This window comes from Caloenas nicobarica, chromosome Z, assembly GCF_036013445.1.
Source record: "Caloenas nicobarica isolate bCalNic1 chromosome Z, bCalNic1.hap1, whole genome shotgun sequence".
In the NCBI taxonomy this organism is placed as follows: Eukaryota; Metazoa; Chordata; class Aves; order Columbiformes; family Columbidae; genus Caloenas; species Caloenas nicobarica.
In genome coordinates, this window is record NC_088284.1 from 32,201,457 (window position 1) to 32,228,444 (window position 26,988).

At 39.4% G+C, this 26,988-nt stretch overlaps 1 protein-coding gene across 4 annotated transcripts in view; it reads left to right on the forward strand.

Annotated features, from left to right (window-relative positions):
* Nucleotides 1–23,676, forward strand: part of ZNF608 (zinc finger protein 608) — an 88,455-nt gene extending 64,779 nt beyond the window's left edge. For 3 of the 4 annotated variants that reach the window (XM_065656876.1, XM_065656874.1, XM_065656875.1), the window contains exons 4-10: nucleotides 14,319–14,406; nucleotides 14,879–17,330; nucleotides 19,074–19,491; nucleotides 20,041–20,213; nucleotides 21,101–21,254; nucleotides 22,513–22,594; nucleotides 23,595–23,676. In XM_065656876.1, the coding sequence (XP_065512948.1) occupies nucleotides 14,319–14,406; nucleotides 14,879–17,330; nucleotides 19,074–19,491; nucleotides 20,041–20,213; nucleotides 21,101–21,254; nucleotides 22,513–22,594; nucleotides 23,595–23,601 (3,374 nt within the window). In that variant the 3' untranslated portion in view covers nucleotides 23,602–23,676. Of the gene's footprint in view, nucleotides 1–14,318; nucleotides 14,407–14,878; nucleotides 17,331–19,073; nucleotides 19,492–20,040; nucleotides 20,214–21,100; nucleotides 21,255–22,512; nucleotides 22,599–23,594 lie in introns of those variants that run through there. The other variant, XM_065656877.1, reaches the window with a different exon arrangement.
* Nucleotides 23,677–26,988: the final 3,312 nt, after the last annotated feature.

Below are 26,988 nucleotides of genomic sequence, written 5' to 3' on the forward strand. Positions count from 1 at the left end.
TCCTAATCTTCATTGTCTATTTCCCTTCGGTACACACAAGCCCAGCGCGCCTGCGCAGAGTGTAGAACAGCTTTCTGCTCTGTCGATTTTGTTTTATAAAAGCCCTGTTTTCTTTATTGCCTTTATCACATCTGTAAAATTTATTTAAGCAATGACAAATTTCTCTTTTGGGCCTGCAGTCTTAAAGAAAAACTCCTGTCAGGCTATTGGTAAAAGATTTGTTGGATATGACCATTCATTAAATTGCAAGGATATGTGGGTGAGGCTGGCTGTCTGAAGCTGCTGTGAGTAGGTGGGTTATGGGCTGTACTTGGTGAATATACATAATCAGGGAGACGAATGCGCTTCAACAGCCTCTTGTTTTGTTCAACTAAAATGGGTGTTGATTTTGGAAAGCTAAGCAAAATCACTGTCATTTTTCTAAATCAGATATCATTCATCCTACAGAGCACTCATGAAAAACAGCGCTTAGGTTAAATATAGCAGCATTCAGCTTTGTAAATTGACAAGAATAGCACTACATTTATTTCCGTTTAAAAAAATGGTCAAACTGAATGCAGTGTCTGTGGGTGGTAGCTAATTGACAGCGCTGTAAACAGGAATCCTCATACACTGCAAGTGTACAGTCCGGGATGCTGCAGTGCTTACCTTCGCATACTGCTTTGACAGTTTTTCTCAGCTACATCTTACGTTCCTGTAGGGACAAGAAATGTAATGTTGCACACACTGTTATTTTTAAGAAAGGAAATAAGAGAATATTCATAAGAATAACTTGAGTTACTAATACTGTCAGTGTTTGATCGACAGTAGCTACATAAATAAATTGAAAGGCCTGCTCTATTTTAATTTTTATTATGCTGCTCTAGTACTACCAGTGCTTAGTGCTCTGTTTATTCAGGTGTCCACCTAAATAACTGTGAAACTTCAGTAGAATCTGAAAACAAGCTCTTTGATGGACTGCAAATTATGAGTTCTTCTCATTCTTCAGGGTGTAAATATGCTTTAAGCTGAAAGCCAGGGAGGAAGGGGAATCTTTCATTTGAAACAAGGTTTTAGTCTACACTTGATCTCCTCTGGTTTTATATGAAAAGCCACATTGGACTGAATGACAGCTGAAACGGCAAGCTGCTGTATCAAGGGATTTAGCAGAAGGAAGCTGCTGTTCTTTCAACCAGCACCTTCCCAGAAAGGTCTCTAAATCTCTTACCAGTTCAGTCCAGTTCTGAGGTCGGTGCACTAACAAATACGTGGATGAAACAGTTTAATTGAAGTGCCTCTCACTGTCTTAGTACCGATATTCAGGTTTAAGAAAGTAAATAAATATTCATTAAGGCTATCAATTTCTGTTCTGTAATTTGAAATTAGATTATCCTTCAACTTTTAGCTGAAGTTATGTCAGTATCGTCTGAAGCTACAGCTTAGTTAACTTTAAAAAATAAAAAACAAAAAGGAAAAAAAAGCCACTCTCTTATTTCCGTTTCAATATCCAGAGAAACTGATCTCTCGAGTTAGCGCAGTTGGTTTCTGCAAGTTGATCACAAGTTCCATTCCTATCAAAACTAGTCCTTAAAAAAACTTTCCTCCCCTCCCCCCACGTTTTAACTTTGATTAATAGAAAAAAAATACATAGAAGACTTTGGCAATTGTAAAATCTAGTCACGTTACGCAGTGTTGAAAATCTTACACAAAAAAAAGGGTTTCTGCATATTTGGTGACAGCACATTATGATTTCGTAAATTACCTGTTAGTGGTAGTAAGATTTATGCATGCAATTGATGTGATACACAGTTGTTTAAAAATAATAGTAATAATTAAGAGTGAATGCTTTCAAAGACAAGTCGGTATACCGTGTGAAGCATGTAAGAGTCCCACTTAAATGCTCTTTAGACCTCAGGAGAATGCTAAGGAAAAATAATGACATGGTGATTAGTTGTGAAAGTGTTTTTCAATTTTGAGCACAATGTGATATTGATTTTGAAATACTATAGAGTGACTAAAGAAGAATGTATCTGTTTGTCCACAGTTAGCATAGCATATTTCCAAAAGGGATATTTTTAATCAAATCTGGTTTGGTCAATGGTTTTCTAATACACAAGTTATGTTATGGAACAGTATGACAGTTCTGTGTGACTGAAAGGTTAGTGTTCTTGCAGTGCATAAAATTATTTTAGGAAATCTTTCTCAGTATGTGAAGATGACGAGTCTAGCTGTTTGAATGTTACACCTTTCTTTCACACAAGTATGTGCCTAAGGGCTGATCTTTGTCGCTGATGATTATTAGCAATTATGAATGTGTTACTTTCAGGGAAAAGGCTTTTGGGCCATTGTTGTACAGCTCAGAGTCAATAAACTCTGAGCTGCTCGTAATAGCTTTTCTTTTTCATTGAAGCCTTGGACTTGCTCTAACTTCATGAGAGCAGAGGAAGAAAGAATACAATAGGAGCCATGGAGTTTGACTTAGGCCTAATGTGAGGAGGCTGTAAAACCTGTCAGAGAGCTTGATTGATTGGCTCTTGGGCTGCAGTCCTCAGTGCAAAGCAATAATGTTCCTGCCTCTTGTGAGAGGGTTGGATGTGCCACCTGGGGTCAGAGCTTATCAGCCTCAGGGGCCAACATTTCAGATGAGGCCAAAGTGCAGTCAATAATTTATACAGAAATTTGTGTGTAGATCCTCGACTAAAGCAGGCTTTATCTTGATATTGTTTGTCTTACCAAGGGAAGAATTAAGTCATGTCTGAAAGTCCAGCCTTTTTTTTTTCTTTTAGTGACACAGGAAAGTAGTCTGCTAATACTAAAATATGTGTTTCTTTGGTCGTGTTGGTTGTACTTTAATGTGGGAGGGCATGCCTGTGATGATCCTTTGAGGATGTTTCATTGCCAAAAGAAATGTGGAGATTTTTAACTTATGGCAGGATTCCTAGAACCCTAAGATTTTACTTACCTTTTTTGCATCACTGGTCTGTCCTCAGTGTCTAAATAGTTTGTTTCTAAACCTATGAGGGTCAAAGGTGGATCAGCTCTGGTGCATGAAAAATCTGTAGTAGTGCATGAAAAAGCTGTAGTAGTGCATGAAAAAGCTGTAGTAGTGGCATAGTTCACAGCAGGTCAGGGAAAACTAGCCAGGCTCTTATCAGTGGAGAAATTGGGGCATCCTGCACAACAGACACTTACAGGAAAATTGTCCAAGCAGTCGCTGGCAAGAGAAGCCTAGCAGAAAGTGTACTGATCACTAGTGGGAAGTCAGTTTGCTGTAGCTTACCCTTGCATTGCGTAAGTATTGACAAGCACCTGAAATAAGGCAACTGGTTGACTAGATATTTTACTACTTTATTCATTTGGGATGTAATTTAAAACAGAGGAAAAAGATCATAGTGAACTGTTCTGCGGAACTCTGACACCTGTTGATGTTGGTTAGTTGGTAAGTAGGTCATTTTTGTTCTGTCCCAGTAATATTAGTACTTTGCTGTAGTAGAGGCTAACAAAAGCCCCTTTACCTTTTTCTCAGGGAGAACACTATTAGTCATAGTTCATTAGGCTTGTTTACAAAAAAGAACTGGTGTCTTCTTAGGTGTGTTGCTGAAATACTTTGATATGGGCATCTTTTCCTCCACTAAAATACAAGAGTTTTATAATAGGAAGGACAGCACTGCCAACTACTTTTTAAGGAAAAGAAGTAGTTTGTGGGATAAGAGCTGTACAAATTATGTAGAATTTAGTCTTGGCCATGCATAATATTTGTCTTGTGGTTTTCAGGTCTAAAAGGTGGAGTTTAAAGCATAGTTTCAATTTTAATCTCTTAACTATAGCAACAAAAGACCTTACAATAAGATTACTCCAAATCCTAAACTGAAGCAATTGTCTAGGAACAAGAGCCTCAGATGTGTAAGGTTCTTTATCTGCTTTTCCTAGACAGAGAAAAAAGTGGAATGGTGGGCCTCACCTTACTATACTTGATTGATTCCTTTTTAGTGCATGGGTGGGAGAGAGGTAGAAGAGACAGAACTCATTTACAGTTGCAGTATTCATAGGACTCTAAAGTACATCCCATGCTTGACTGTACACCAATTTTAGCCTTATATATTTTACTGTGAAGTTTCACGGTAGGGTTATTACTGTATTAAGATTTTAACAGAGTTTACCTCCACAAACATAAAAGATGAGTCCCCCCAAGTCCCACAAGCTGAAAGAAGAGGTACTTGTCTCCTATTAGCTGTAATAAGAAATCCTGGGGGAGCTTTGCAAAATAAATCCCAAATTCTTCCCCTTTTCTTCTTCCCCTTTTTCTTGGATGTGTCTGTCTCAGATATTCACTTACCCTTTACCCAGGCTGAGGACAATGAAGTCTTCTTGAAATAAGCAAAGCTTAATGTAGAGAGAAAAAGAGATGTAAAATGCACTTCGGTAGATTTTCAGTGTGTTCAGCCACTGCTTTAAATTGCTGTTTTAAATTCCAGTGAGTGGAATAATAGAGAAGTTATCATGTCTAGTAGCTGCGGTTGTCCTTTGTAAAGAATGGCTTGTTAGGAGGCTTTATGATTTACTGAGGCCACAGCTGGCTGCCAGCAGAGCTACAGGAATGTGTTCTCTCTTGGGCCTGGTAGCTAGAGATGAAAAGAATCCAAAGCTGGCACAAAAGCAAATGAATGCTTTGACTTTAAATAAAGCATCATAATTTATAAGAGGCTCTGCGTCTCAATCCCAATGAGGTACATGGATCAGCAGCAGCCCTTTGAGGATGAGCAGAATTGTCTGCCTGGCTTGACTGCAGTTCTGGTATCTGCAGTCTACAGATTTGGAAGCATTTTCATGGTTTGGGCTTGGAACTGTTTCTTTATCCTTGCTGTTTCTTTTCCACAAATTCTCTCTCTTCTGTCTCCCATTCCTTTATGTTTCATTAGCTGCTCCACTGTTTGATAAATAATTGTACTACTGTTTGCACCTGGCAGCTCTTTATCATGATGTAGAGCACTGGGGAGCTAAGCACCAAACACACCTGAAGGTTTATAGGTGCATTTTGGCATCTGTTATTTCTTGGTTTTTAATCACCAAGTGAATTGCTCCTACAGTAGCAGACTTCAGAGCTTGGACACAAACTTCTATTGAGATATCCTAATACTGACCTTAGGAAGAAAAACAAAAATGTATAAGCTCCTTAAGAGGGTTTTTTGTTTGTTTTTGTTTTGTGGGTTTGTTTTTTCTGTTTTTGTTGTTGTTGTTTATTTGTTTTTTTAATAGATACATGCATACACAAATTTATACACACTTCCCTATTTCTGCAGTTGTTTCTCAACAGTCTGCTGATGAAAACAATATTTCTGTGGTCTAGTGTCTGAGATGAAGAATAGAGGCAGATAATTCTTAAAGGAACTCCTGAATGCTTGTCAGGGTAGGAAAAAGTGGTTTTGGTTTTCCCTTTTCGATCTTACTGCTTTTCTCTACACTCTGGTCTTGTTTTGCTTTGCTATTTAGTTGCTTTTAGGGGTGAAAGACTTTAGGAGAGAAATCAGTAGCTGAAGAGATCCTGTAATTAATATAAACTGCAGGAAGCAAGTGTGACAGATGAGTTGAAAAGCTCTGTGTTCTGTTGCTTATCTCAAGTGACATATGGTATTAGAGAACAAGCAAAGGTAGTGGATTGTGGGGCTTTTTCTTCTGCTCTAGTGGAAGGCAGAAGAGTGTCCATGTGTTCCACAGGGCAGCAATATAGGAGCTGAAATAGCACTCCTTGAGAAGCGAGTGGGAAATTCAGGGGATTACAGAATGGCATTTCCTTCTTGAGACTGACATTTTTCTATGTCAGGCTATGTGAATCACAGTTATGATTACTGAAGTAAAAGAGAAAAAATCTGCTAGAAACAAAATACTTTATTTCTGAAACAGATTTGGTTTTCTTCAGAACACACAGATGTTAAATGATTTTCAACTTGCATTTTTAGTGTCAGCTGAAATAAAGTAAGACTGCAGTTTTATTCTCAAGCTTCAGTAGAACAGTGAAGTGGTTCAGTTACTCTGGCCAAAGAAAAGGTAAGGTTTGTGCAAAAGCAAATCTTTAGTTGTACTCTGGAGGTCAGAAATCTATTGTTAGTTTATAATAACAGTAGTGGCACATTTTCCTGTAAACACTGCAGACATGTGGTGTGACATTCAAGAGGTGTAACAGCAATTTATCTGAAAGTTTTCCTAGTCCTGTCGAAATCTAATCCCTTTGATATAAATCTGACAGGAGAAAATTATGTTGGTCGCTGTTGCTTCATAGTTTTCAAAACCACCATTCTAAGTAGCTTGTATTTTCAGTTGTGGATAAACCTAAAAAGCATTTGGGATCCAATCCGATGTACTTTCTGGGGTATTACCCAGTTTTCATTGGGTCTTTTGTTGCACTTTTAATGAGTGTAAAATGTAGCCTTGTATTTGATTAGGACTACTTGTTTATCTTTCTGCCCTATTTGCATTTAGATCTTACTTATTGGTTATTTGTTAGGCAGACTGTCTTTAGAAGAAATATACACTCAAAAATTGTTATTATAACTGATAAAGGACACAGGCTTTTTGATTAGATGCTGCCCTGTTTTCCAAAGCCAACCTGCCTTTAGCATTTCAGTCCAGCTATCACTGAGCCATTGCAGCTCACCTTCAGCAACAAGTCTTCATAACGCCTCTTTTGTTTTATACTGATGCTGGAAAAGGATAATGGTACTACAGAGGCAAGAAAAATAAAAGAAACCAGAGCTTCTTCTAGCTGACCATTCAACTGAATATTGACCAGCTGTCTTCATGAGAAAGAAATAGATGGCAGTGAATAAGCTAGTAAGAATAGTCTAGTTTTCCAAGAAGCTCCATGATTTTCCCAAATCAATACAGCTCATCAGGCTTCAGAACAAAGGCTATGGGAGATGTGACAGTGATGGAAGTGCCTGTGTGTTCTTTTGTGTATTAAGCACAGGGGCACATGGGGAAACAGGGCTTCTTCAGTTATTTCAGTGTTTATTCTATAAACCTCTAGATTAAGAAAACAGAGTTATGTGGGATGAAAAAGTTATCTCCTTGATGGCCCAACTCCATGGCTTCAAGAGGTACTCCTCATTGTATAGCTGATGCTTCTTTTCTGAATGCAAATGGCAGTGTATAATGCAAGTCCAGGGAATATATGTTTTGTTTGTGTATCATTAAAAGTATAACGCAGCTTTTTCAAGCTATGGTGGTGGTTGCTACTCTAAATATACTGTACGGATGACTTCATAATGAAGGGGGAAGGAAATGGCATGCCATTTGAATGAAGTGTCCATGAAATTTAGGTGGACATAACCTCAGAATTTACTGGAAATCACATGGATATGAACTAAGTTTGTTATGGTGTTGAAGAAGCTGCTGTACTTTATTTGGCTAGAGTGATGCCAACCTTCTTTAGCCTCCAGCAGGGCAACGTTAACTAAATAGCAGGTTTTAGCCTCTCAGCCCTTTAACCTTTAAGCTTACTATGCTTTCATAAAGTACTAAATTAACACCACGGCTAAGCATCTCAAAGGTTTATGACTCTATCAGCAGTATTTCATTATGCTTCTTTTCGTTAATGCTATCCAATCTTCTCAGCTTCATTGCTATATAGTATTTGTTCAGATAAAGTCCAGTGTCCAGGATGACTAATTGCAGATCTGTGCTCCAGATGGTTTGATTACAGGATGTGTTTAAATGACTTTTCAAACATTCAGCACAGCAGTAGGGCTCTAAAAAAACCAAAATCAAAACCCCAACCAACAAAACAACAACAACAAAAAAAAGTCCACCAGTCTTGCATTTCCAGGCCACCTGACAGTCATTACATTCTCAGGCTTGCTGATGTTGATGTCTTTTACATGTGCACCTGCTGTAGATGTAGTTAAGTTCATGTGCCATGCTAGATACAGAGTGTGATTAAAGTAGTAAATAAATTATATGTGTACCAGATCAGTATTCATTGTGGAAGACTTGACTTTATACGTAGAATGTTTACTGTTAATTTTAGATTACCTTCTTGATGGAAGCAATCAGGGAGAAATAAGCCATTTGCATTGCAAGTCTAACATAAACATTGTTCTGTGTTTTTTATGCCTGGATGAATTGCAGGTGTATATGTGGCTCTGGGATTGATGATGACGTGGTGGATGTTCGGAGGCAAATGAATTATACTGCTCTTACTAAACCAATGGCAATGAAAAACTTGAGATAATCCTAAAATTACAGATTTTCATCTTGTGGCTTTTTGCACTTAATATACTTCGGTTCTGTTAGAATAGTGATGCCAAATAGATATATGTGGAATTAAAAATTTTGCAGTACCAGATGTGGAATAAAATGTGTTTAACCCATGGTGGCTGTGTAGTCTCTGATGACAGATATGCTGTGGTTTGGCTGTCCCAGGCATGTCTGTATTATTTGTACTTGGCAACGCTGGGACAAAAGGCAATTTGGTTTGCAAATGAATTTGTGGATTCACTGATCGTAGGGATACGTGGAATTGATTTTGCTGTAATGTTACATCAAGTGATGACGTGATGCCTTTTCAGTACTGAGAATTGTATCTCAGCCTTAAGAGCTGCTATGCCACAGGAATATTGCTATAGGAATTTATCATATTAAACTTTTTAGAAGTAATCTTATAAAAATTACTACAAAGCATAGTGTACTTTCCAAGATCTTCCTCTGGCATCAGCAAAAGTTGTCTAAAATGGCATTCAGAATAGTAAAGGCAGGAGGCAAAACTGTTAACCAAATGAGACTTTTGAGCAAATAGGACTCCTTTTATGTTTAAACATATGTGACTTACATGACTTTTTAAACATAAGTGGCTTTTGGTGACTGAAAAGCAAACAAATTATTTCTACTTTTGGAAAATTATTTAAATATTCTTCAACAAATCATTTACAGAATTGTTCAGAAAGACTTCACACATATCTGCTTTCTCCAGAATTTTGCAGCTACTTTAGAACTGATTCTCAACTAAGAATAGAGGGAACAGCTCCTTTTACAAAAATGAACGCATACCCATTTACCCATTCAGATAACTGGTCTTTGAGTTTTCTGGGAAAATAATCAACTTGAACCGAAACAGAATTTTGTAGCAGTTGCTGTGATCTGGACACAAAAGCAGCCTATGCTGTAAGCATTAAGTCAGGCTTTTCAGTCTGATTGAGTAATGTCTACTTATATTGGACTTCGCATGTGTTTGTTTTCTAAAGCCAGTATTTTCAAAAACTGGGCCCTGCATTTAAGATATTAATGTGATAATTTGATTCCTAACCACATGATCTCATTTTCAAAGTTTTGAATACAAAGCATAAAAATTCTTGGCTTATGTCCATTGCAGGAAACAGAGTCAAGAAATAAAAAGGATTAGTATCTATTTTAGACTAGATCCTTCAGTCTTTTGTTGTTTAGATGAAAGAATATCTGCAGGAGTGTATCCTGTTAGATCTGAGTAGATCTTTAAAAGCTTGATGTGGCTACAAGTGTAGCTTGTCAAGGTAGTCAACATGCATGGTACCCTGGCTTGATACTGAAGGTGCCTTGTGGTTGTTTTTATGTCAAAATAGCACATCTGTACTTGTTAGGCAGACTTTAAAAGAGTATGGCTCTCTTTTCAAATAATGAACAACGAATTTAGGTAGTTCATTTCCAATTTGTGATGACGTATTTCATTTTATAAATTGAGTTAATTGTGAATAGCCAATTTTAGTTCTGGTCTTTGTTATGCAGTCACTGAAAAGAAGGAGGGGAGGGGAAAGAGAACAGATACATCGCATCCACAGAAATCAGAAAAAGTGCTTCTTTCTGTAGATTTCTGAAAATAATTTTATTGCAGATCACTTTTGTGACATGTGACCTTTCATGCCATAATAAAATCCAGGTACAAATTGTCTCAGTTATTTTGTACAGATCATTACATCTATCAGAACTGTTTATGTAAAATGTTTTTTTGCTCCTCTAGGCATGTGTTAGCTTTTCCTGTCTGTTGTTGGGTAATTCTTTGCCATAAACATTGTAGTTACGAATGTGATGAATAAAGAAAAAAGCTCATAATGGTACATGCACTGTGCAGGAAGAGAGCAAAATACAGAATCTTTTCTTGCTCCTAACAGGCTAATTAAATTCCTCTTGATGTTAAAGGAGGGACTTCCATTGACAGTTGTGGGCACTATGTAATATCCTGTGTGCACCTTGGCTGTACATTAAGGCTTTTGTGTATGATCTTGCCTTGGCTAATAATGATTTTTGGCAGAAAAGGTAGTGTAGGTGACCTGTAAAACCGCTAGGTAACACAACCCCATTTTCTTGTGTTAGACACTGTTTCTTAATTCTTACACATAACACGTTCACCACTTACTATTTCTACTCGTTAATGATAAAGAGTAGCATGGGTAGTAACTTTTTAAATTTTTGTTTTCTTATTATTGGCTGCTTTAATTTAGGATATTTGACACTGAAGACTGCAGAGGATATTGATAATTTCAGATACACTGTGTGTAGTTATGTAGTTTGCAAATGGAATGATAAACTAAATTAAATCAAGAAATTTACACCCTCATTTTAGGCTGAGTGTGTCTCTATTACATCCAAAGTTAGTGAACTGTGCTCTGCTAACTGCTTAGACTCTTGAGTTGACACCCTTACTTGGTAGAAGAAACATTTGCATGCTGTCAGAATATATTCACTATTGTTTGATCCAACCTCAGAAGAACAGGACTAGATATTTGGCCAGGTTTCCTGAATTGTAATCTTAGAGCCCTGATACCCTCAGCTCCACTGCATTACACGCATCTGAATTTTTCTCCTATTCTTCAGTAATGGTTACTTTAAATAGTTTAGTCTCTTGGGCTTTAAGGTAAAATATGTATCTGTATTCAGACATTATGAAACGTGTGGGTTCCTCAGATTGTCTTTGCATTTTTCACTCTTGTTCAGGCAATGCTAAACAGATGATTGTTACAGGATGTGTAGTGTCTATGTGTAGTCAAATGTAATGGGAACTCTCATTACAGGGACTTCTTGTGACTGGACACAGCCTCAGTGAGGTTTGATCCTTTATGTGATGTATTACTTACTTCAGAAGGTGGAGGGATTATGTGTAGAGCTATGACCCAGGACACACATGCTCAAAAGCAGAGTTGGAACAACTCAGAGAAGGGTTAGTGCATCTGTGACTGCATGCTCAGTGCACTCAGATGCAATACTCGAAGGTGAACTGGAGATTGCTGTGGTACTATTTGTGTACTGCCTCCCAGACAGGGTGGAGGAGATCCAGCATGAGTTTTTGTTCTGAGCTTGAACTCTGCTAGGACAAGTATTTTGGATCAAAGAAACTTGTAATAGTACATCCTGACTGGGTGCAGCAAAAGTTATCCTTTGTCTTCAGCGGTGCATCTGGTATGTAGCGTGGACTACTTAGCTTTCTCATCTCTCTTTTCATTTTCCAGTGCTTGGTCTAATAAACCTCCAGTTGCATGTTTCCTTAGGGGGGGGTCAGTGCTATCTCCCATGTTACTTGTATTCTCTTGACCCATTTCCACGATAATCTTAGAAGATTAAATGAGCTACCTTCACTGCCAGTTCTGTGGAATTTTACCTGTGGCTGAGAAATGGGCTGTTCATTAGGGAAAGGAAATTTATTCCTTGCCACAGTTGTTCTAACACAGCATGGAGATTAATCTTTCCTCTTACTTACATACTAGGGCCTTTGCTAAGACTAACAAACATAATGAGATGCTAAATGTAGCTGACTTTAAGGGAGAATTTACTTGTGTTTGCTTTTGAAGTATTGACTTCCTTACCCTGGAAGGTCATTTGAATGTCTTCTAAGAATTACTGAAATGTGTATTGATTTCAGGGTTTTCATTATTATACCTACTCCATGCCTTCTACTTCGCCTTCTTCATTAATATTACTAGGTCTGTTATATAAATAAATAAAGAACATGCAGAGACAGATTACAAATACTAAGGAAGATGGAGACTTATTTAAGGATACACATTGATTAAAAAAATAAATAAATACATTTTAACAAAGGATAAAGCTAAACTAGTGGCGGGGGGGAAATGAAAGGCACAGTTAATTCTCCCATAATACTCCATGGGAATTCAGAAAGCCGTTTTCACTTTGTGCATTTAGGAGACTGGACGAACACTGGCAAATGGACAGTAGGGAGCAATTATGTTGCTGCAGGGGGATGGGTTGTGTGACACAATAGAATTTAGCAGTGGAAAATACCCATGATTTTCACTCAAAGCACTATGGAGTCACAGCCGACAAGCTGTTGAGGTGGAGGAAAAGCATCAAGGTTACCACAGAAACACTTTTTTAATGCCTCTCTCTAGTGTGCGAGTGGCAGATGGGGAACATAGCTTGCAGTTGCTGGTTGAGAGAAACAGTTTCCACTGACAAATATTTCCTTGGTGGATCTCCTCTTGGTCTCCACATTTGTTGCCCATACGTTTTGGTGGGTCTGGAGGATTCAAGACATGGCGCGAGTTCAGCACTCGAGGAACATGACACAGCACCTGCTGTCCCCAGAGCCCACACGCTGCCCTCCGCCCTGGTGCCGGTGCCAGGGGCGCTGCGGAAGCTCCTGCTCCCCACACGCATGGGGGACGGTTCCACCGGGGCCTGCCAGGCCGCCCTTGGCCGCCGGCAGCCCCAGATCCCTGCCCCCACCACTGCCTACTCTGGCGGTGGTTTCCATTCAAAAGGAGCGAGGGTGAGAGGTGTTTGGTTCTTTTCCAGGCTGCCAAGTTTGCGTAGATCATAAAAATACAGCATAGCGGTTTAACCCTAATCCTTCTAGGTGTTCAGAGGCTGGGTCTGACCCTAGCTGGAAGAGCCGTTTATCTTTCATCCTTCAGACCGTGTAGCCCCAGCATACAAAATTCTAGTTGCCTTATCATGATGCAACTTAAAACCAGATGGGGAATAATTTTCAAATCTGCTACAGAGAATTTTCGAGGAAATCCCTTCTTCCCTGGTACCTCCGCTAACAACACTTCAAATGCTTCCCCGCTGTTAAAAGGCCCCTGAGGAAATAAGCGCTGGTTGCATGTTTACCTTGGTGCAGCAGAGAGGGATTGTTTTAGTACAAAATTAGAAATCGCACTGGTAAGACAAAGAAAAAAGACCAGCTGGAAGCATTCTGGCACAATGCCATTATTATATCCGTTACAGAAAGGCTACAGCTAGAACAAGGCAAGTGTAGAGGAAAAGCGAATCACAACGCTGGCAGCTGTGAGTTTGTGTCTTCATGCTTCTCATAAACTGGAAGCATTTTGCATCATGCTTTTCTTTTCTAGGTAAAATGTGGGGTTTTATTTCAGTGTCTTTTCTAATGAGAAGAGATTGCTGGTTCAATAATACTACTTTGTGTTTATCTGCAGAAGTTAATGAATAAGGGGTCGTTACGCTGGCTAGTCCATAAACATGATGATACGTTATGTGAAGAAGTGTTTGAGGGCAACCTGAAAACATTTGAATGGCATCTGCCACATCTCTTTTGTTGCTTAGGATATCCTTACTGTGCAGGCATTTTACAGGGGAAATTCAAATAAACCAGAATTAGAAGGCGGCTTTAGGTGGACGGATGAATTTACATGTAATAAAATTTATCAGTGGGAAAGCAATTAAATTACATTTTTTAAATGATCCCTCTTTCTCCATATTATGATTCCTCCTTACTGTATGGTTGCAATTTCACGTCTAGTTCCTCGCTTTGCACAGAAGAAAAAACAACGCAAATAATAGACATTTCCATCCATATCTGCTGAATAAAACTTGCAGTGCATATGTGTATGTGTGTTTTCGTGTTTGGATATATGCTATTTCAAATAAATAGAAGCATCATTATCATATTGTTCAAAGCAGATTCTTCTCAGTCACCTACTGATTTAAACACTGTAACTGGTGCTTAGTTTATGCTGGCTGGCTGCCAAGCAAAAGCAATTATGTGCAATAATAGCAAAATTAAGAGGTGAGTGTTGCTGTTTTACAGCAGGACATGGCAACACCCATTTCCTTCTGTCAGCTGTATCTTGATTACACACACAGGCACATACTCTCTCCTGCACACAAACACACGCACACACAGAGTCATCTTTGTCATTTGCAGTCTTTCCTGTGGGTTTTAACTTGAGGTCACTGAAACCAGAAAAGAGGAAGAGTATAGACCACAGTGTTTGAAAGCAAATGAGAATAAAGCTCTCACTTTGTGGGGAAGGAGAGAAAAAATGAGAGCAAAACAAAAAGCCTACCTCAATTTTTGTTCTGACTGTGATAATGCTTTGTTTTTCTCCCACTGGCAGGTGTCCTAGTGGTAAATGTTACGTGGAGGAACAAGACTTATGTGGGAACACTGCTGGATTGCACAAAGCATGACTGGGCCCCTCCTAGGTAGGCAATCATTCGGAGTCTGTTTTTTCTCTGCTGTGTTTTCACCCCCAACCTCTGTCAAGAGACTGTACAGAGATTAATAAAAACCAACTGGTTATAATTGAAAACATGCACCAGTGAAATGAGTAATTCTCTGTTCCACTCTGAAATGTCGGGTGGGAGTTTTTATTTCTTTTTGTTTTGTGTTTTTGAGAGGGAAGGGGAAATATATGGGATTCAGAGGGCAATTAATTTAAAAATGCATTTCTGTAAGTTTGGAAAATCTTTCTCTCCATTGTTCTAATTAGGTGGTTTTGTTCTTACTGTTTTTGTCTTTTTTTATTGACTTGTCCTTTGGGACTGTAATATTCTCACTTAGAAGAAGGACATCCTTCCTTTAACATGATGATGGTTCTGTTATTGAATGGGATACTGTTTTGTTATTTATTCAGTTCACAGCCCCTGCTCATGAAATCCGCTCTTGTTTATATAGGTTTTGTGAATCACCGACAAGCGACCTGGAAATGCGTGGAGGACGGGGCAGGGGAAAGCGGGCAAGGTCCGCTGCAGCTGCAGCTGTTCCTGGGAATGATGCGAGTTTTGCAGAGTCCAGAGGACTTCAAAATAAGAACCGAGGTGGTGCCAATGGTAAGGGGAGAAGGGGGAGTCTTAACGCCAGTGGGCGCAGGACACCCCCGAACTGTGCCATGGATGAAGTCAAAGCCAGTCCCTCATCCACAAACAAGAGAAAAACTAAGCCTCCAATGGAGCTAGATTTGAACTCCAGTTCAGAGGACAATAAATCTGGAAAACGTGTTCGTACTAACTCTAGAAGCACTCCCACCACCCCACAAGGGAAACCTGAGACTACTTTTTTGGACCAAGGCTGCTCTTCTCCAGTGCTGATTGACTGTCCCCACCCCAACTGCAACAAAAAGTACAAGCACATTAATGGACTACGATACCATCAGGCTCATGCACATTTAGACCCAGAAAACAAACTGGAGTTTGAGCCTGACAGTGAAGACAAAATTTCAGACTGTGAAGAAGCGTTAAGTAATGTGGCACTTGAATGCAGTGAGCCGAGCACAAATTTGCCTGGCTTTGATCCACTAAAAGCTCCAACATCTCCTTCCTCCATCACTACCCCAGGGACCCCCAAAGGAAAAAGGGAATTGACCAGCAACGGCCCCAGTTCAGTTATCAGTTCCAAAACTGGCAAGAATTCTGGCAAAAAGAAGGGTCTGAACAGTGAATTGAACAGCCTTCCGGTAATTTCTAATATGGCAGCCACACTGGATAACTGCTCGGTAGCAGATGGCAATTTGCAAACCGAAATGCCAAAATTGGAGGCTGAAGGGTTAATTGACAAGAAAAGTTTGAGTGATAAAGGCAAGAAAGCAAACAATTGCAAAGTGGATAAAAACCTCTCCAAACTGAAAACAGCCAGGCCCATTGCCCCAGCGCCAGCACCGACTCCACCCCAATTAATAGCTATACCTACTGCAGCCTTTACAACCACCACTACAGGGACAATACCAGGACTGCCCTCTTTAACAACTACTGTTGTTCAGGCTACACCAAAGAGCCCTCCGCTAAAACCTATTCAACCAAAGCCCACAATTATGGGAGAGCCAAGCACTGTAAACCCAGCTCTCGCATCCCTCAAGGACAAAAAGAAAAAGGAGAAGCGAAAGCTAAAGGACAAAGAAAGCAAGGAGACAGGAAGCCCCAAGATGGATTCTAAGCTTGGAAAACTGGAGGATTCAAAAGGGCCTGGGAAAGACTTATCTGGACATTTTTTAAAGGACCATCTCAACAAGAATGAAGTGCTAGCTAATGGACTGTCAGAGTCTCAAGAAAGCAGGATGGCAAGTATTAAGGCTGAAGCTGATAAGGTTTACACGTTCACAGACAATGCGCCCAGCCCTTCCATAGGGAGCGCCTCCAGGATGGAATGCAGCACTTTGGTGAATGGACAATCTGCCATGGCGCCACTGCACGTATTGACACAAAACGGTGCCGATAGCGCCACTGCTAAAACCAACAGCCCTGCTTACTCAGATATTTCTGATGCGGCTGATGACGGTGGCTCTGACAGCAGGTCAGAGGGCATGAGGTCAAAGGCCAGCTCTCCGTCGGATATTATTTCTAATAAGGATGGTGTTGTAAAAGGACATTCTTCAGCCACAGCACAGTCGGCTCAAGCGAAAGAGTCCCATTCTCCCTATTACCATGGCTACGATCCTTATTATTCCCCAAGTTACATGCACTCTGGACAGGTCAGTGTCCCAGCAGCTGGGAACAGCAGTACCCCACAGGGACTGAAGATCAAGAAAGAGACTGAGGAGGAGGCTGAAAAGAAAGAGAAGGCAGAACCATCAGATGCCAAGAAAAGCGAAAGCACTTCCTCTAATTTGCAGCCACAGCATCAATCAGTAATAACACAAAGACACCCTGCACTTGCTCAGTCACTTTATTATGGACAGTATGCCTATGGGCTCTATATGGACCAAAAGTCCATAATGGCCTCTAACCCTGCTTACAGGCAGCAGTATGAAAAATACTATGAGGACCAGAGACTAGCAGAACAGAAAATGGCACAAACTGGGAGGGACTGTGAAAGGAAGACTGAACCCCCCTTGAAGGAGATTGGGAAGGATGACAACAAGCAGAAGAATATTCCATCTGCCACTATTTCAAAGGCCCCTTCAACTCCAGAGTCCAGCAAAAATAACACTAAAATAGGGTCATCAGTCCCTAACAAAGGTGAGGAGACAAGCAAATCACAGATCCTTTCCAATCACCAGCAGCAGCTTCAGTCTGACAGTTTCAAAGCCAAACAAATGGAGAATCACCAACTCATAAAGGAGGCCGTGGAGATGAAATCTGTTATGGACTCCATGAAGCAAACAGGAGTAGATCCAACCACCAGATTTAAACAGGTGAGATCACAGGAAATGGAGCAAGAGTGTCTTGATTTATTAAGTCATGCGAAGTTTTGCCTGATTCTGCTATGTTCTTCTACCTTTGCAGCCAAACAAGCTCTGCCATCCTTTTTTTCACACTAGATAGTACTTTAGTCTGTGAATAGACCAACACACCTTTCAGTTCAGCTGTTTGAAAAGAAAAAAAAAATCTCGCAAGGTGGTGACAGAATCCAGGCTTGAGACCTGAATAGACTATTTTGAATTACATGCATGAATAAAATAGAATTAGATTTCTCTTTCAGATGTAAATTCTAAGCAATTTGCTTAGTTCAGAAATGAGAAATTTCAACCAAAATAAGCAGCTTTCATTGTGAGAGGACTTATAAAGTACATGTGAAACATGGTTTGAAGTGTTTCTTTTTTTTTGTTAAATGGCAGCTGGCGTTTACTAAAGATAGGTGAGCTGGTTCTTTGAAGCTCAGCTCTTTATCTTAACCCAAGGTGACCTTTTTGAAACCGTTAAGTTCCCCTTCTCTCCTCAACCAACCTCAAGCCCCTACAGACCTACACAATGGTTGAAATCCACTCTCCACTGAAGTCAGTGATGGTTTGTCATTGACCTCAGTGGAACCAGGATTTCATCCAGTAGCTTTGTGCTGACCTTCTTAGATGTCAGACTGCCTTCATTTGAGGCGACGCAACTGTCTCTGTGCTCTAAACTGGAGCCTCAATACTTGATGCTTTCATGTTCTGGTGTATGGCACATCCCAGACTTCACCCTTACGGGCTGTCTTTCAAGATGTGGTGGGGTCAGGTGATTGGGCGTTAGGGAGCTCTGAATGAAGTGGGGTAGTACAGCCTCAGGTTGGAGAATATTTCTTCTGATTCAAATGAGTACTTGAACCAGAGTGTCCAAGCATCTACTTGTGTGCTTATATTTCTGTTGCATGTGCCATAAATGTGTATCAATTGGAGACAGTGTTTACAATCAGCTCTTGTATTTCCTGTATTAGAAAAAAAAAGTTACTGCTCAGCAGTGATTTGGTGTAGTCTTGTAAAGAACTCACCTACCCGATTCTATGACATGTCTATCAACTGGTCTATGTAATATTTTATGCAAAAATGTATTTATGATATCCTGTATGTGTGCTTTAAACTGTGTAGTCGTGATCCTGTAAATACTTATCCATGTGTAATTTTATAAACTTGAAATAAGACGGACAGCTGAAGAAGTCTGCCTTAATGTCTGACTTCCACTGATTCCTAAATGTCTGTAATATCAGGCAGCATTAGCGTCTTTCCAGCTAGATCAGTTTTTCAGGTTCATTGTTCCAGGTAATCTAAGTGCTCTGGCATATTCATTAGCCAGCTTTCATTTTGTGGTTCGCAGATATTTTTTTTGTCTCTAGTGGGAAAATCTTTCTGTGGGCTTTAATTAAAATATTTTATGAATAGTACGGTCTCAGGACTTTGATACAATGCATATGTGTTTCATGATTAAACTAGTTAAAGGCATGAAGAAGGATATAAGACGAAGCAATTGAATTTAATTTTGATAATAGTGTCTTGCTCTTTTCATGGGAATATTCGTTTGACTTTGAGCTCAAGACACTCTGTAGCAAGCAAACCTCTATGTAATAGGGATATGTTATTAAAACAGTTATTAAAAATACATTAACTGAACTATGGGAAATATCAATAACGATCTTACTTCAATATCTAAGTTCATAACAAAATTTTTTCTCTCCTCCATATTAGGATCCAGATTCACGAACATGGCATCATTATGTCTATCAGCCCAAGTACCTTGATCAGCAAAAATCAGAAGAACTTGATCGTGAGAAAAAGTTAAAAGAAGATAGCCCTAGAAAAACACCTAATAAGGAAAGTTCCCTGCCTAACCTTCCTGTCTCATTAGCAAGCATTAAAGAGGAGCCTAAAGAGGTCAAGCGTTCTGATTCTCAATCAATGGATGAGAGCAAGATAAAAAATGATGATCGAAAGACTCCTGTAAATTGGAAGGACTCTCGGGGTGCTAGAGTAGCAGTTTCCTCACCAATGAGTCAGCATCAGTCATATATCCAGTACTTGCATGCTTATCCGTATCCACAGATGTACGATCCCAACCATCCAGCCTATCGCGCAGTCTCTCCTGTCCTCATGCACAGCTATCCTGGTATGTATTCTGAAATTTGCCTTCCACACTAGTTAAAATTTACACCCTCAAAGTGCAGTAAGGCCTGCATTTTAATATTTCTGTTAGTAACTAGGCTAAATTAGAAGCTTGATGGATGACATTTATTTTGCTTGTGTTTCCACTAGAGAAAGTTCTGTAGATGAAACTGATTTAGTACAAGATGTTCCTTTTAGGAACTATCACAGTTCTCTGCTACAGTTTTCTCAACCCTTGACAGTCTGCTATTACTGTTAGACTGACAGATAATTTATTGCCTATAAAAATATTCTAAGCACTTAGTGTCAGAATCATTTTAGTTACTATTCCTTTCACTTAAACTTCACTGAAATGGCTATCAGCTCAGCCCTCTTTATAACCTCCATTCATCAGAGTAAACTAGGTGAAGAAATCAAAGAGCAAAGATGCATTGTGATAGTCACGTGGTCCGTTTTTGATGTTATCCTCTGTCCTGGCATCCCCTCCTCCCACCTTGATATAACCAAAATGTAAAAACAGTAACTTGATGTGGTATTTATTGTTTACCTGCAGGGGCCTATCTCTCTCCAGGATTTCATTATCCAGTTTATGGGAAGATGTCAGGGAGAGAAGAGGCAGAGAAAGTCAATACCAGCCCAAGCATCAATGTGAAATCAACCACTGAGTCCAAAGCACTGGATTTGCTCCAGCAGCATGCCAACCAGTATCGCAGCAAATCCCCTGTTGTAAGGCGTCATCTGTTGTTACTGATGAGTGGTACATATGGGGAGGGGTAGAGAATATAATTTTAAGAAGCACACAGTCGGACATCACGTTCTGAATGCATGATGCTTCTTTATAGTAATGCTTAAAATAAAAGCAATTTATAGTCACGATGCATCAGAGTCAGTTCTGCATTCAGAGTCTTCCTGTCTTAAATGAATGGGCTCACGTAGAAACATAGATTTAGAGATACCTCTTGGTGCACAGTTTATTGCAGTTAAACAGGAAACTCCTGTTTGGAAACGGATAACGAAATCAGAAGTTGTGCTGTGGGATTTGGTAATATCCCTTCCCTATATTTGCCAAGAAGCCACATCTTCCAAATAGCAGATTACCAGCCTGCATTTCTGAAGATTTCCATGCTGGAGCAAACACACTTATTTTACTTTCAGATAAGCTGGTGCTAGTTTTAATTGTGAGCAAGTCACTGACTCCAATTCTGTTTTTAAAAGGGCTTTCTTGGTATTCAGGCAGGCTTGATCCCCTGAGTGCATTAAAGCGGGCTGAGGATTCATTTACATCAGCTTTCAGCAGCTTAACTAGGTTGTTCAGGCATTGCCAAGTCAGCCAAGCTTAAGGGAACCCAAAACTAGAAGTCATTGTGGTGACTTCGACCTGCAGTGTGTTGCCTCAAAATCTGTGTGCCTTGGAAAATCTTCCATTATCCAGATAACACCAGTTTTAGATTAGAATCAAGTGCAAATAATCCAGTAGAGATACTACTTCAGAAAATGTCAGCTTCATAATTTGTATTTAAAAGGTTGTTGCCAGGTAATGGCAAGTATGGTTTTGTTGTGATTTTGTCCCTTTTAAAATTCTCACATTAGTTTTCTTTCATCTTTATTACTAGACTGTGGAAAAATCAGCAGCTGAGCGTGAACGGGAAGCAGAAAGGGAGCGAGACCGTCATTCTCCTTTTAGCCAGCGGCATCTCCATACACACCATCACACACATGTTGGAATGGGTTACCCCCTTATACCTGGACAATATGACCCATTTCAAGGTGAGCAGAAGATTCCCAGTGGTGGGATTAACTTGCCTCATGGAGTTGTTACCTTGACACGGGAAATCATGCCTACATGAAGCATTTTGAAGAGAGATGCCCTTGTTAAATCAAAAGTGCTTTACATTTGGGAAGAAGCCTTCAAAATTCACAGCATGGACTAACACCAAATGAATAGTTTCATGCCTGAGAAATACCAACTGTTTTTTTCCAAAACTGAGTGTTATAGCATTATTAAAGATGTACAGTTAGGCTGTCATTCACATGAATGTTTTGATTCCTACTGCAAACTGGCATTAACAGGCTGAAAGGCAGTAAAGAACCAAACCAAACAACCTCCTTTTTGTATAATTAAGGTTGTGTCAGCAGTGGAAGAAGTGTAGCAAAGACAAAAGCTTTTTATACTGAACGTATTTTATGTACAAGGCATTGCAGTCACAAGGGTTTGAGCTTGTTATAATTTGACCATCTGAAAGAGGACTCTTTGTATTTTGGCAAATGCAGTGCACAAAATTTCAGTCAGGGAAAAAGCAGCACAATAAGATGTTATTCATTCTCCCTAGGTTTTATACCAGTCTTGGCCTGTTTTTCTCTAACCCTGAACTCCAGCTGAATTAAAGGAGGTTTCCTACCATGCGGCAAAGTACATGCTATCACAATTGGTGGCTAAATGACATTAATTCATTACCTTCACTTGGTGCCTCAGCAGTTATTTTTCCTGTGTAGAAGTCTTGACATTTCTCAGTTTGATTCAGTGATTCCATATGCCTTTTGGGATGCATTATGCTTGTTCAGTAGGAAAACTGTAAAAATGATGAGTTATTATGAAAGTATTGTATTCTGAGCAGCTGGCATGTCGTTTCTGTAATTCACTGTGACTTTTGGTTCTTGTCGTTTCCTGGTACCTGTTATTTCTACTGAGCTTCCTATTCAGGAACTCATACAAACCACTTAGCATCATGCAGTGCAGTACTTGGAAAGGAATACAATAAGTAGGAATGCTGTATTTTCTTGTAAAATATCTAGCAAGGACAATTCAGTTTACTATATGAAGGCATATTGATCATACTGGGCAGACTGTCTTAACACTGTTGCCTGAGACATTTGCCATTTATGTAGTGTTAAAACCCCACCATTTTCTGTTGGTGGGGTTTTTTTGTCTGCTTGCCTTAGAAATGCTTCCTAACATTTCTCTGAGCACACAAATGTATTAAACCCAGAAGTACATCAACATTCCTTCGTTTCTTCTTTCCCTCAGGATTGACCTCTGCTGCCCTTGTTGCCACTCAGCAGGTGGCTGCACAGGCATCTGCATCTGGTATGTTTCCTGCACAAAGAAGGTAAATAGCCAGTAAATCTTAAATGATATATCTTAACGTAGAGAGGACAAAGCAAATCATAGCTTTTATAGCCTGATGGTCTGCAGTTCTTTGTATGACACAGTTTTAAGGATCAAGAAAAACTTGGGACTTTGGCTTAATTGTAGTTTTATTCTCTTTAAGGTGACATTTTGTCCTTACTTATGTCCCTTAACTGTAACACAGGTCATTCATAAGGAACAAGTAGTATGTCTTCTGAGATTTTCCATAGACTATGTTTTAAGGATCAGTATTGAGATAGAGTGAATATGAAATATAATTTAACATCCAGATATTTTATCAAAGGGTTTTAATGTTCATGTTCAGTTAGATCCGTGTGCTACCAGGAAAACTCAGGATTTTATCTATTCCGCAAGTCTGCCTGGTTTGCCGATTTTACTTTCAGAGAAGTTTGCTTGGGAGTCCATGAGAAGTGATATCGTATTTAAGTTACATACCCATTTCACACATTTGCTTCTCAGTTATTTACTAGGTTTTCAGTAGAATTTGCTTTTCAACCATCATCCTTACTCTTCAAGAGGAAAGAGACTCTTTTGTATTATAATGATACCATCTCAAGTGAAAAACCCAAAACTTTAGGGTTTCTTTCATCACTGCCGTGTTAAGTCTCAGAGTTTAATGTATTAAATAGTACTGTAATGTTCCAAGATTATGGGTGTCTTTCTGAAAGCTGACTCTGAAAACCAGCAACCACGTAAGGCTCTTAGCTGGAATTATTTGAGTGAGAAAGGCTTGTAGCTGATGGATGCTAGGGTTTCAGGACCCAGAAGATAAATCCTGGCACAGGTTATCTATTGTTATGTTGTTCCTGGCAGGGGAGGGACAAGGACATGGCTGTCTGTCTTGTCTTCTTGGAATTGAGAGTACTGTGCATGTTTCATTTCATGGAGTATCCAAGGTGCAGAAAAAACCTAGGGGGAAAGGATATTGCATACTAAAACATTCTTCTTTCTCTTTTCAGAGAATGATGAGTTTGGAGATGTACATTGTCATGTGACTGGATCACATGAGGAAGCGCTTTATTACAGACATCAGTTCCATGGTGTTAATTTGAAATGCCTTAATGGCAGGCAAAAACCAGTCATTTCATTTTTGTAAATTGCAGATTTTATCACAGAGTAACAAATGTTGCTGTAATTAGACTTCTGTTTTTATATATATATATGCGTATATATATATATACATATATATATAAAAATATATATATATTCTTTACTTTTTTTGTATCAGTACCAGGGCTCGCACACAGGGTCTGCTGCTAAGTTGCGAACCACACAGTAAAAGGAGATATGTATTTGTCATGTTTAGAAAGCGTTAACCGCAAGAGGCTGTTTGTTTCTTTTCTCTTCTTCCTTTTTTTTTTTCCTTTCCAATTGTAAATAAATAATGTCATGTATCAGTGTGCCTGAACCTTGCATACCCTTCTGATATTTCCCATAAGCTCTCAGAGAGGCTAACTGTGATGACACTTTGGTACAATGTAGACGTCTATTTGGTGGCTCCTATTAAGATGCATAAGTGTAAAATGTTACTGTATTCACTGTTTCATTGTAATTGTGTATTGTGAAAAATTATACCTTTGGAAGGCATGGGGATTCTAGTACCACAAAAACTGTGTTGTATATAATGTATAGATTTTAAATGGAGATAATGAACATCTGTGAATAATGAAATGTCTTTTTTGATAATCTTGAATGGCAGATAACCTAATAGCCTGCATACCAGAAGACATCTGTGATTGTTCTATTACTTGAATAGTCCTGCAGTCCTTTTTTTAATGTTTACAATTACCCGGTTTTAGAAGAGAGACTTTAATGCCATTGCCTGGTTACTTGTTTTATGCTGTAATCTAGTTTATTTTATGTAAAATGTATATTGAATGCATTCATTTTTATACCTGCCTTAAACAATTTGGCAATCAGAAGAAAGAAGAAAAGTTGTTGTATTCTTAGTGTCTATGGGCCACTTTGAAAGATGTGTCATAGGTGTAGATGTCAGGGGCTGCAGGTGCCGCACAGCTGCTGGTGTGTGTCCCCAGAGGTTCTCCCAGGGCTCAGTTGCTGGTGGGCACCTGCAGCCACCTGCGTCCCTGCTGGGCCTGTGGGATTGTCCTCTCCCAGCGAGTGATGCAGGGCTCAAGCCAGGTGGCAGTGGACCTCTTTCAGTTGACCCTGATAGACTCAAAAAAGGCCCATGGTAACACTTTGTATGGTATTAGTGGAACTTAAACTTCTAATACCTGTTTTAGAGAAAGCTCTGTGTGCTATAAATTATAGGCAAATTTTTTCTATTATATATGTATTGCCTCCCAACCCCTGAATAGATGCCTAAAACCAGAAGACCTGTCAATTAAAAAAAAAAAAGTCCCTTGCTGTGCTTAACCTGCATTACCACAAAAAAAAAAATTTATGTGGCTGTACCGCCTGTTTTGTTACAGTGTGGTTAACACAGTACACAGTAATATGAAATCACTAATCATGAAATGAAAAAAAAATCAGATTTACTGGTCAGGTTTTTAAGGCTTTAACCTTCGTCCTTTCCTGCATATCCCGGTTATATTGATTGTCAAAAATGTTTTTAAAGTTTTACTGGTTTTTTTTTTTTGGTTTTGTGTTTTGTTGTGGTTTTTTTGACAGGGTGAATTACTACAAGTTAAAACTTGTTCTTGAAGTCATTTCCTTTCTTCTACCTTGTGAATACTTAATACAGAAGGATGAATTAAAGATTCCCAACAGACAAGCACACTTGGACTTTTTATATTACTATGATGAATCTGCCATTAATATTGCTATAATTGTTTTATTTTTATAGGCATAAAATAAGTTCCCTTAGTGACTAGTTATAAGGTTTATTGATTTTTACTACACATCGTTCATCTGTGGCTTACTCTTATTGTCTTGTTCTGAATACATTCAAAAGTCTCACAGTGGTGACATACTACAAATTAGCCTCATAAAAATGGGACGGAAGGGTGTTTTCTTTTGAAAGGGGATATTGTGAATGCAGGGCTCTTGAAAAAAATAAATGCCTTATTACTTCTATAGTAAAGGCTCAGATGGTTTTTGTGTTGAAATGTACCATTGATTTTTTTTTTTTTCAGCCTAGACCATTCATGCTTCTGCAGCAAAATGGATCATATAAATTCCCACTATTGGTGATTTTGATTTAATGTGGTTTAACATTGATTGTCATAAGTAGCTGGAATGAATTACTCTGATTGATAGAGGGTATGCAACAGTTAAAGTTATAATTAATGTTATAGCTTTATTATATCCTTGAAGTCTGCAAGAGGGGCTGACGTCCATTTTCATTTATTGTCTTCCTCCACTTAAGGTTATAGTCTTCCCTTTACCTTTATAGCTTTCCTTTTGGTTTAGCACTTGTCATGCTGACCTCCTTAAAGGCTGTGCAACACTGAGCATGACTCCCTGGTTCAACATCCCCAAAGTGAAAAGGTATCCCCTCACATGTCCCAGCATTGACATGCAGCTGCTGGGGTAATTTCATCCAAAGGATGACCAAACTGAAGCAGCAATATGAGGAAGAAAATTTACAAACCTGGGAACTAAGAGCTGCAGAGGCTGTTCACCGGGAGGGCAGCTGGAACAGTGTGATCCGGATACATTTGCACTGTTTTCCACAGGAAGGGCTTGTACTCTTTGTTACCTCCAGCTGACACTTCCACCACTATGCTCTTCTAGCAGCAGTGATCAGTGACCCTACTCCTGTCTTTCATCCAGATGTTGCTGGATGTCTTGCAAAGGTGATGCAGGGCTTATGCACCACACTTACTTATTTAAGCGTCCAGCCTGTTCATGGAATGCAGCTAGAGAAATGGAAGGTCTGTCAGTGGGAGCCCATCACACAGACCCGAATAAAACAGCCAGGGGGCTGTTGCCTGTGGTGCTTGTACTGGGAAGAAATCGATGTGAACAGGGAAGCGATTGGGGTCTTTTTGAGCAATCATTTAGCTGTAGAGACTTAAACATGAACAGGTGTCATGGAGGCAACCCAAAATTAAACCAGATGGGTGACAAACACAAACTTTATTCTAACCAAAAATCATTCAACAGGAACCCAATTTTAACTAGGTTTATCCAAAATTATTCATCACTCTGATAATGTTTAGCAAACCACAGGTTCAGGATACTGGCTGGGATCTTACAGCTACACATAGACACACAGGAATGATGATTCAAACTGCACACTCACCCACTCACAAAATGAGGACCTTCAAGGGCAGCCCAGAAGACACAATCACCCACCCATAAGGTGAGGGCACTCAAGGACATCCAGAAGGTACGATCACTCACCAGTAATATGAAGGCACTCAGTCCTCAAAGTTTCCTTCGGCA